General features: G+C 35.2%; 1 protein-coding gene across 2 annotated transcripts in view; it reads right to left on the bottom strand.

The window, feature by feature from the left end:
* Window positions 1–12,299, bottom strand: part of DNAJC13 (DnaJ heat shock protein family (Hsp40) member C13) — a 95,372-nt gene that overhangs the window by 81,113 nt on the left and 1,960 nt on the right. For both annotated transcript variants that reach the window (XR_015715701.1, XM_016224334.2), the window contains exon 2: window positions 1,052–1,132. Coding sequence is in view for 1 of the 2 variants with exons in the window: in XM_016224334.2 (XP_016079820.2) it covers window positions 1,052–1,119 (68 nt within the window). In the remaining variant the exon portion in view is untranslated. The remainder of the gene's footprint in view (window positions 1–1,051; window positions 1,133–12,299) is intronic.

Raw genomic sequence — 12,299 nt, 5'->3', positions numbered from 1 at the left:
AGAAAAAATTTCAAAACAAGTATTCTACAAGGAAAACAATTATGCCATCTATTTTAGGAACTCATATAACTGAGCTGCTAAAAGAAAAAAATTAAAACACTCAAATCTTTCAAAATTATAATCAGTTTGCCAATGAAAACCAGAAACGCTACAGAATTCAAAATTAGTTGCACCATTCTAAGAAGTTACCACACTGTAACCTAAAAAATGAAGTTAAGAACAAAAACTAAAGTTATTGGTTCTGTACACACATCATGTTTTATCTCTCTGAGGCCTAGTCTGGAATAATGTACTCACCTATTTGTCAAAATGTGGCACATTCATTTTAATGTGGCACATTCAAAAGAACCAGAGACTAAACTTTTTTCTAATGGTCAACATGTGCTATTCATTGACTACTCAGTGCATTTAAGGTGTAATTTTAAAATCTTCACACACTTCATATCATGTTATCTAATCCTTACAGCAATCTGAGGGCCAGGAATTGCCATCCATTTTACAAAAAGGAAACAAAGCAACTACACCTTGATCTGACCCAGCAAGCTACTGAAAAATGTCACTGCCCTGTCCCAAGGAAAAGATCAAACCCAGTTTTTAAATTTCATTACACACCTAAAAAAGATTACAAAATGCACTAGTGGTATGTTTTCTCTGACAGTCAAATGGACATGAAAATGTGTTGATCACACACAGGCTAGTCTCTGGGTGATAAAGTTGTGAAGGTAACACTATGTTACTACTGCATAACCTAAGTATTAATTGATAGTAATCAAGAGGGTGGGTAACTGGTTTATTTTCCTTTTAGTTGCTATTTTTAATTCTCACCAAACTCCTTGCCAAGCCAGACAAAGAAAACCAGAAATGTCAAAAGAAAAAAGAACAATAATTACTCTAAATGTAGCATTTGGATTTGAAATATGCACAGATGCTTTTCAGAAGAAAAGGCTGAATGGCATTACTGAGTTGTGTACAACTCAAGATACTGAAAAAGTAATGTTTACAGTAATACTTTATAGAAGCACAGGAATATAAAACCAACAGAAATACTTACTTTCCCCTCCACGAATGTTTTGTTGTGTAGAAACATGCCAAATCCTTATTTTCCCTGATTATGTTCATTTTGTGCTGAAACCTGGAAGATAAAAATATGGGTGAATTTAGTACAGTGTTATCCTTAGAGTTTTTCATGAATTTCCCATACCATACTTCCATAGCCTGCCATAGGGTACTGAGTTTGAGGCACAACTTTTTCTCCTAGACTATTGGTTTTCAAGGAGAGGGAATGGTCTATTCACCTATCACAGCCTTCAGCACACCACATTGTGACTGTCTGCTCTCTTCCACTGCTTTGGGCTTCCTGAGGACAAGTCCTGACCTCTATCAATATCCCAAGTGTAAATAACCCAATAAAAAATGTTAAAGTAAATGAATGTTTAAATCTCACATGTCAAACAATGCTTTGGCAAATGACAGGCACCTGAAAACGTCTGCCAAGGGTCAAAGCAATACAAAAGGCTTTTGTTGAGGTGCTAAGTGCCAGCTGTGTTTTTGTCAATTTAAAGGCAACCGATTGTAAATGAGTAAGATTTAACAAATATAACAGTATTCTCATTACAAAAGTAATGCATGTCCACAGTAAGAAATCTAAAATGTTCATAAATTAATAATCTTTCATCCCCACATCCAAAGATAATTATTCTAGCCTCCCTTCTATTTAGGAAAAATAGGTGGCTTTTTTTTTTTTTTTTTTTTTAAACAAAACTGAGATTGTCAATTGTTCCGCTTAACCCATTTTCACCATGGAATTAAATGTCAATCTTTCCCCATGGAATTAAATATTCTTTGGGAAAAATGATTTTATGGCTACATGATGTTCCACTGTATGAATATACTAGAATAAGTGCAGAAATTGAGAGTATGTGTTGAAATTGAAACTTTTATAGCAGTCTGGTTAGTGAACTACTCTGGTTAAACAGGATGTAGAGCAGTTTAAGACTGTCAAACTTGTCTGATGAATCACACATGGTATGACCTCATACCATGTTATGTGCAATATGTGACAGACTATGTTATGTGCAATATTTTACAATTAGTTTGTTGACTATAACCCTGAAGTTTATAAAATCCAGAATCCAATTGTTTGATGAAAAAATTTTAATTTAGTTAAGTTTACACAATAAGTTATTTGAACTGGCTACTAATAAGACTGATGATAAAGTTTAAAAATACTACATCATTTGCTTCATACTGAATAAAAATTTAAAATGAATATGCCATTTATTTCTTCTTTTGTGGCTTGGCTAATTTTTCCTATCCTCAATAATTAGAAATGCACTCTAAAAAATATTTTAAGATTCATACCGAAGTGTCAATAATGCAAACTGAATGGTTGGAACTGTGATTCAATTAAGCTTTCTTTTATAAGTATCTTTCTTTATACACTGGCCTAATTTTTTTTAACCAGCAAATATTTTTTTCATAATTAAAATAAAATCATATTCCTTCAAAAGCACTTTTATAACAATTTTTGAAACAATCACACCATCAAATTCGCCCTTTTAAAGTGTATAATTCAGGGATCTCTAATATGTTCAGAGTTCTACAACCACAACTATTTTTGGAACATGTTTTATCCCCCAAAAGGAAACCCTGCTTGCAGTCACTCCCCTATTCCGCTTTACTCCCAGCACCTGGCAACCACCAATCTACTTTCTGTCACTACGGGTTTGCTATTTTGGACATATCATATAAATGGAATCATGCAATATGTGGTGTTTGTGACTGGCTTCTTATGCTTAGCACAATATTTTCAAAGTTTATACACGTTATGGCATGGATTAGTTTCCTTCTACTGTGTATATATAATACCACCTTTTGTTTATCCACTCATCAGTTGATGAAAATTGGTGTTGCTTCTACTTTTGGCTATTATAAATCACACTACTCAAAACATTCAGTTTGCATGGACATGTTTTCATTTCTCTTGGGAATATGCCTGAGTAGTAAAACCATTTTACAGACACCTCTGTTTTGAAATTGCTTTCTTCATTCCTCCTACTTTTCTTTGTATTAGCAAGTTAGTGAAGACTTCTGTTACTCTATGTAGAATGCCCTTCCTCGAGATATCTATATGGCTCACATCTTCACCTCAAATCTGTGTTCAAATGTCACCTTTACAATGAGGCCTATCCTAACTATCTTGTTTTAAATTGTAACCATCTTCCTCATTCTACACTCTCTATTCTTGTCTGACTCCTGCTCATTTTCCTCCACGGCACCTTTCATTTCATAGTTTAATGTGAAAGTTATGTTTGTCATTCATCTAAACCTACTAGAATATCCAGAGAGGCGTTTTTGTCTGTTAAGCATGCCTATGTTTGTGTATATATAGTATGTATATATATGCTATATATCCCCTGACCCTACAAGAGTGCCTGACACAAAACAGGTGCTCAGTAAGTACTTGAGTGACTGAGTGAAATGGAGCAATCCGATGGGAAATTCTGATGTCCAGTTCAAACCTGATGCTCTAAAGAGGTACTCCTCCCAAATAAGGTGTGGTCAAACTTTCTGGAAAAGCATCAATTCATGCTGAGGAATAATAAGAGAACCACAAGTAACAACAAATTTAGAGAAACTTTATTGTTACCAGAGAGGAAATTTCTCTTAACAGTCAACTGACATCTTTCTCCAAGCATGTATGGAAATAGCTAAATATAGTCCTGCCAGTTGGTGTGTTTTGTTTTTTTCTGGACTGTGTATCTGGGATGGCACAGGCAGCCAACCAAAACTTACTAAACCATCAAACATTATTCCAACTTTCTGAATCATCTGCAGCAAATGATACTGCTGAAATGAAATATAGGATTTCTGAGAACATGCCCATAAAGTGAAAAATATAGGTCTACAGTTATTTCCCTTATATACTATAGCTGAAGACTGGAACAATGGAAGAAAAAGGAGAACAGAAAAGGTGAATGACTGATTCCAAGGAATGGAGTTTGGAATCCTATTCCATAGTTTAAGACATTAGAATGACTGACTCTGTACCAAGGGCCTATCTTGGGAAAACTGACATGGAAGAAAATGTGTTTGAGTAAAGACTGGCTGACATCATTACGAAACTTTAAAATTAAAATGAAAGTGCCCTGGCTGGTTTTGTTCAGTGGTTAGAGCTTCGGCCCTTGGACCGAAGGGCTGGGGGTTCAATTCCCAGTGAAGGGCATGTACCTGGGTTGCAGGTTCTCCCTGCCCAGGTCGGGGGCGGGCAGGAGGCAACCAATTGATGTGTCTCTCTCACAGCAATGTCTGTCTGTCTCTCCCTCCCTTCCACTCTCTCTCAGGTGAGAATTAACAAAACAAAAATTAAAATGAGAGGAAAATAATAAAGATTTTTAAATGACAGCCACAAAGAACTTAGGGTATGACTCAGAAGGAATAAAGATGTGTAATAAATCCTGAGGGGTCCAGGGGGTGTGGGGTGGGGCATGAGGAGTGGGGAGAGAAGCAAAATAATCTCACAGCAAAGCAAATTTAAGAATTAAAAGATCTAAAGAATGACTTCATAGGTATCACTGATTTGAGGAAATACGTAACTAGAACCGATCTTTTAGGAAAAGAATTAAAACAAGTTTAGGGAAGGAGCATCATCCTGAGCACCCAAAAGGCTGTGGGCTCGATTCCCAAAATGCAGATGACATCATCTGTCCCAAGGCGCTGCGGTGAGAGCTAAATGAGCTAACTGGAAGAGGTCAGTGTGATGCCCAGCCCAGGAAAAGCACTCAACACTACGAACTGCAACCACCTCAATCACTACTGTGCTTTAAATATACCACCCCAGGTATGCAATAGTTTCAGTATTTCTATTACCTTTCATTTTCAACATTACTGAAAGGCCCCTGTACATCTTAAGGCTTTTGGGGGGGGAATGTTATCATTATTAAATTCCTTGATTATCTCTAAGTCTTCTTTATTAATTTCAATCCTATTCAATGTATACCACCAATGTTTATCACCTAGAATTTCTACCTTTAAAAGTACAGTGTTTTTTTGGTTTAATCAGTGCTCATAATTTTTACCTACTCATTCAAAAACAACTACACCAATATGTCAACTTTCTTGAATTGGGTGGAGTACACAAGAAGTCAGTACTTTATTGTTATTTTATTCTTTAAAATTTATATTTCCTAAAACATTTAAAAGGAAAAAAAATATATGATCAAGATAATAGTGATAGGTGAAATTTTTGAAAATTATCTTGTCAACTATAACCTAATACTTAAGCGTCTCTTTATTTCAACTTTATTCCTACAAAAGACTACTATTTTGTAAGTCAATCTTATTTACTACTTTTTAAAAATCCTACTTAGACATTTGTAATCTTAATTATGAGAAATGTTTCTTTACATGAAACCAACCTAATATTTTAAAATTATAATGTATGTTTGAAGCCTACAAGTTAACTATGGTTTAAGAAACTTTGGGAAAAAGAACTTCACCCCATAAATATAAATTAACCTCCATTCAATATCTTCTCTGTACATATTTCTTTAACAAACTCTAACGGTGTTTCTAAAAGTGCTGCTCATAGGCAAAAACTCTTAACCAACCATAATTCCAATTAATACTGATAAAAATCTTCACAATTTTTATTATCAAGTAGCTCAAGTATCGAGCAGGTGATACCAATAATCACTTATTGGCACATTCTATAAATAAACTGTCCAACTGAAAAAATGTAAAAACTGTTGGATGAGACCTTGGTAGCAGCCATATCACCATTTGCCATCCTGGCGGTTGTTGAGATGCTATTCAAATTAGCAAGAATTTATCTGTTCAAACTAATCACTTAAATATCATCTCCTTCACTTCTGCAAGTGTCCCACTTCAAATTCTCAAAGACCTACCCATCTTTTTCATGAGAATAACTCAAGACTGCATGCCCATTTTAACTGAATCATATTGAAAGCATCTCCAATTTTTGCCTCTAAGCCGCCTTCTGTTGTTTTCATTCTATACCCTAATATTACAACGCCAACAGAACTTTTCTGCAACTTCTCAGTTTGTTCTTTTGAAAGAACTGTATAAGGGTTAAAAAGTGAAAGGGAGGGCAATGCAGCATTTTGGCTGGATTCACCTTTTTCAATGAATTCCCTTGCTTAGTGCTTTCAAACACCATTTAATGTTCTCACATTATCTAATTTATGACTGGTGGTAAAACTGACAATCCATTTAAGATCATTTATGGATAAAATGAAAATGATCTTGTAGAAGATATGACTTGGACACAAAACTGCAGAACTTGAGAGTCTACTGAGCAGATGCCTATATTATATTGACACTAAGAACAGAAAGAAGATTAACACCACAGGCACCCAGGCAGATTACAGCTGGGCTTAAGCAAAATAATTCGCACACAGAATAAAATTAAGCGTATGTGCATGGTTTATGTTAGTTAAGTAAAAACGTGAACAGAACACTCATTTAGCCAAGAATGAATGAGTGTACAGTACTCAAAAAATAATACATTAGTGAATGAAGAAACTCGCATTAATAAAGGTTATATGCTTTAAACCTATATTTTGCATGACCGACTGGGACTGACACAAATACAAAAACTTCCTGAGAGCAGACAGGATACTCATTTTTCCACTTTGAGTCCACAGACGAAAAAATAAACTCTTTCATCATTAACTTTGCTCTCATGTAATGAATTAGAAACAAGAGTTTGTCTTGAAATCCCTCAAAAACTAAGATGGATGGAAAGATGGAAAGGTGTCCCACTTATAGTAAGTATAGTAAAATGTTAACATGAAAATTTTGGAGGTGAGTATATGGGTACTTAATGTAAAGTTGTTTCAACTTGGCTGTAGGTGAAAACTTTTATGTTGGGGAAAATTGTCCTTGCCTTTATTTTCTGACCTAAGTCTCCTAGAACAGAAATAGTTTTTCTGTTACATTGTAAAACTGCATCTGAAAATGTGGTATATATTCACATGATAGGAACTAATTTATGAACTTAATACTTTCTCATGCAAGCATATCTTATTGAAAATGCAGGGGGAAGAAGAACTATTGCTAAGGCAAAGGCTAATCCTTTAAGTGATTAATTCTGTGTAATAACTAAGGAGAGAATCCCTTATCACTGGCTTCTTAAAGACCTACTTTTATTTGTAACTAGATACAAAATCTGAGTGAATTATATCACCAGATTAGTTCAATTTCAAAAAAAAAAAAGGTAAAAAATATAAATGGTTAACAGAACATTAATTTTTACCCAGATTAAAAAGCTACAACTAGGCTGTCTTAGAATGTGCTATGTATGGGGGAAAACTGTTACAAACTTTAACCTGTTTTTAATTTTTAGCTTCATGTTTTAATATGTAACTCAAGTACAAGCACAAGCATTTCCCTCTAAATAAACAACAAATCAGCCCTTGCCAGCTTGGCTCAGTGGTTAGAGAGTTGGCCCTCGGACTAACGTGTCCCGGGTTCAATTCCAGCAAAGGGCACATACCTCGGATACAGGCTTGATCCCTGGCCCTGATTAGGGCGCAGGCAGGAGGCAATCAATCGATGTGTCTCTCTCACATCGATCTTTCTCTCTTTCTCTTTCTCCCTCTCTCTATTTCTCTCTCCCTTCTACTCTCTCTGAAAAGCAATGGAAAAAATATCCTCAGGTAAGGATTAAAAAATAAATTAATTCATTAAATAAGCATCAATTAGTATGTGTAATGTATACAATAACCTATGTTAAAAAGCTATAAAACAGATCACAAGGTAAGATTTTAGTACATTTCATCTTAGCTCTCTTGCTGAAGAATCCCTTAACTCCAGAGATAATGTTGTTGAGAAAGCCAGTGTGATATCAAATTTAACCTAACAATTTTATCTCCAAATAATTACTCAGAAGTTATAACACCGAAATGTTTACATTGTCTGTCACATCAAAATACTTTTTAGAAATACTTCCACCACTGTAGTAGGGTAGGGCAAAATTATCTAAGATCCCCCCATTCCTTCTCTAAAAATCCATTCCTTTCCAAATAGGAACTAAATTCATGAAATTAAAGGGCAAGATAAATTCAAAAGCAACCCCTATATCTGAAGGAACACTTTTAGTAGTATCTTAATGGGGAGAGGGGCAAGCATATATACCATAGCAGCTAATTTTTGTTGGTCTACTCAAAATAAATCAAATACTGAAAAAGATACCAGTTTCTTCATATTTTAATCATATATATACTGATTTCATCTGCGGGAGTAATTCTTATTTCTCACAAAACAGACATGAATCTGGTTGAAAAAAAAAAAAAATAACATTGTTTCCAAGGTGCCTGATTACAACTCTTTCCTTTCCAGAACTAAAAATGCCTTGAAATAGTCACCTAAAAACCCTTCACAATGTGTCCAGTTAAGCAGGTCTGTGAAATCAATGCTATTGATCATTTACATATCTGTTTGTACATATTCCTGAAACTTTTTAGACCTAATTTCTGTTTCATTTTATTTTTGAAGCTAACTTGACTTATGCAAGAACAAATTGTATTAGTTCAATAAACTCATCAGCTCATGAACAGCCACTTAATAATCTTGCTCTATTATTGTAAATAGACCCTATTGGGTAAAGGAGATTTTCAGTGGTCATATTTTAACTTGTAGCTGTTTTTCTATCTCCATAGTAAATGCACAGTGGGGAACAAAATTCCCTAAGCAAACAACAAAAATAACTTAAAATTTTACACTAATCATCCTAATATCCAAATATTGTTCTTTATATTTAGTAAAAGACAAACAGTTTAAATTGCTACAATTTTCCTTTCACCCAACACAAAGTAGCAACATATAGGTTTCTAATTTGGCTAGGAAATAGCCCTATCATTATTCCTAACTCCACCACAGTGCTTCACAGTATACAGAACACTCACAAATCTATCAGTTAACTAAAAAAAAAGGAAAATTCCACTTTTAAAATTAAACCCAGAGCTCTAAGGTTTGGGCAGGGAAATGGTTTATCTATTCTAAGATTTGATAAATATCCAGAATACATTCTGTATCTTGACTAGAAGTTTGAGGAAGAGAGAAACCCCACACGCTAAATGACTAAGGAATACGAGTCTGAAACCCATGTATAAGAATTTAAATTTTAATAAAATTACTATAGAATTTATCAGAAAAAGTCTCCTACATTCCTAACCTTATCAATCCTTCTATTATTTTCTGACAACTCTACCTGACAAAATCAGAACATCAAAACAATTATTTTAGATTGCCTCAGGGGTTTTGTGAACGCTGCTTAGGGAGTGTGATCTACTTCTAAGAGCAACTTAGAGTGCTGAAACTACAAAATCCCCCTGATTTTAAACTATTTTAGAGATCGCTCTTTCCGTAAGTAGTCCATAAAAGAGTAAGTAAAACTCAAACAGGTAGCTGGTTCAATAAAGTTAAGAGCATCTTTAAAGAACTACTGGCAAAATAACGTTTATCTTTACCGAACGAACCCCACTTAAATGTACCTTTGCACAGGTAACTGTTTTAAATTAGGAAAAATGATCACAACCATGTTGGCTTAAGTTACTTGGGATAAAGATAGGCCCTAAATCTGTGATTCTCAAAGGAGTTCCTGTGATTAAAATTCATAATTAAGAACTATGATTGGCATATGCTGAATAGTGCTGATGCAGAAAAATGTGTTGAAAAACAGATTAAAATTCTGAATTAAAGTAATGGTTGAGGCCCCATAAGAAACACTATTATTAGAAACACTACTAGTATTTAGTGGACGGGGCTAGATACCCCTCAATGTAAAAGACAATCCCACAGACTGAAGAACTGTCCTCAATTAACTTTCAAATATCCAAGTGGTCATTCATGTAAATAGGTAAAAAACCTATTTAAAATTAACTAATCCACAAAGTATGTTTTCCAGTTTAATATGCACATAATTTTCCAGGAATGTACCTATGTAAATTAAGAGATTATACTTTGCATTCTCTTGGCTTTTGTTTGAGTGTATCTATATTCTGTCTGCATTTTTGAAAGGTATTTTTGCTGTGTTTTTCATTCAGTACTTTAAAGTTACCGTTTGTCTCTTTGTTTGCATGGTTTTTCTGCTGTAACTTTTACCTTTGTTCCTCTGTGTGTAATGTTTCTCTTTTCTCTGGCTACCTTCAAGATTTTCTTTGTCCTTTGTTTAAATCAATTTAAATATAGTATATTTAGGTGTGTTTTGCTTACATTTTAGGGGCCAGGTATTTATTCTGCTTGGTGTTCTCTAAGTTTCTTGGACCTGTGGTTTGATGGCTGACATTAATTTTGGAAAATTCTGTATTACTTCCTCACATATTTCAATATTTCTTCTCTATTATGCTCTGGGATTCCAATTATGGATATATTAAAATGTTTACTATTATCCCGAAGCTCTTGGATTTTCTGGTTTTTTTAAAACTTTGTGTGTGTGTGTGTGTGTGTTTCAGTTGGGTAATTTCTACTGACATCTAAAAGTTCATTGATTCCTTGGTTGTTCAAATCTACTGATGAGCCCAAAGGTTTCCTGCATCTCTTCACTGTGTAATGAAACTTCTAGCATTTCCTTTTGGTTATTTCTTATAGTTTCCATCTCTCAACTAAAATGAGCCACCTGATCTTTAATACTTTACACTTTTCTGTTCATACCTTTAACATATTAGTCATTTTCAATTCCCTTATCAGATAACAGCATTTATGTTAATCGAAGTATAGTTCTGATAATTGTTCTTTCTCTTAGGAATTTGCCTGTTGCATGCCTTGTAAGTTTTTGTCGAAAGCTGGAAATGTACAGGACAGCAGAAACTAAGGTAAATAATTTTTGTAACTAGAAATGGGCACCTTTTCTTTGCTAGGTCTTTAGTGCAGGGTGTAAATCTGTTTAGGAGTTGGACTGGGATTACGATTGGCTGTTATGATACCCTCAGTGTATCACAAGCTTCAAATACCTGCATGACAGCTTGTGGCTCCCATGGCGGATGGTTTACTAAAGCAAGCTCTGATTCTTTGTGCTATGCCTCTTGGCGTAATCCTGTTCTGCTCCTAGTAGCATTCTGCAGTTACTTGTTATTCAAAGCTTCTTATCTCAGTGGCAGGGGATTGGGGGTACAGTCTCCGTTGTTCTATGATTAACATTCAGTCTTATGCATACTCTAAGTACCTGGATCTCAGAGGTGTGACCCCCTGGCTGCAGTCTGGGGCTCAGGGCCTCTTCCCCAGGAGAATATTCTTTCCCTCTTCTTTTGTCTTCCCCCAACTCAATAAATGTGCACTAACAGGGCCAGCAGAGAAGCCCTTCCCCTAACAGATCAAGGCTTTTGTTCCATAGAAGAGACAGAGGGGAAGAATCAAAGCCATTTTGCCCCTCTTGAAAGCTTTGCTGCTGTTCCCCTCCTCTATGTCAGCACCACAACAGATACTCTCCAGGGCGGTTTCCAATCTTTTCTAGGAGTAACTAGTGAGGTCTGTGGATAGAGAGATTGAAAGAAGGTACACTGAGCCTTCATCACTGTCAGCTATTCTAGATGAAATCTTGCCAGTGAACAGTTGTGTCTAAAGGTGAATGTGAATTCATGTCTACTCTTTTTCTCCTTAATTTTAGGCCAGTGGTTTTTTTCTGTGGCCTCAGCTCTTCAATAGATTTCAAAAAACAAGTCATGAATTTGAAGTTTGTGCAGTTCTTTTTTGTTTTAACAGTGGCAGCAAAGCTTCCTCTTGTCTCAGAGCCAAAGGCAGTGGTGATATTATTCCTAAACTATTTCAGGGTAGTAAAAGAGGTGTTACAAATTACTTGGAATAAAAAGGAGGTTTTTGTGGGGTTTGATCCAGTTGAGAAGCCCTGACTTAAAGGATCTCTTTCAAAACAACTCCTCTGTAATTAGTTCTAAATATTACAGTCAACATTTAGGCCTAAACTATTAGTAGCAACCAAATTTTTGCTGCAGTTTATCTGCATAGCCTTGCTTGTACTGGCATAACCTGGATATACTGCAGGCTTGGTTCCAGACCAACGCAATTAAGCAAGTATCACAATGAAGTGAGTAGTAATCTTGCTGGTGAAGAATCCTGCCTTCTATTTGTTAAAAAAACCTGCGACGTCTATGAAGTGCAATATAGAGAACCGCGGTAAAACAAGGTATGTATGAACCTAACTAATTTTAAGTACCTCAATCAGGGAAGCAGGTGAAGGTTATGTGTAATGAGAGCCTCAAATTCACCCATGTAAATAGAACTGGTTGCGGAATGGAACCCAATTACTTAAAGCAGATCCTTTT

The sequence above is a fragment of the Miniopterus natalensis genome, chromosome 15 (genome assembly GCF_054644295.1).
Source record: "Miniopterus natalensis isolate mMinNat1 chromosome 15, mMinNat1.hap1, whole genome shotgun sequence".
Classification (NCBI taxonomy): domain Eukaryota; kingdom Metazoa; phylum Chordata; class Mammalia; order Chiroptera; family Miniopteridae; genus Miniopterus; species Miniopterus natalensis.
This window is presented reverse-complemented; position numbering and strand designations above follow the sequence as displayed.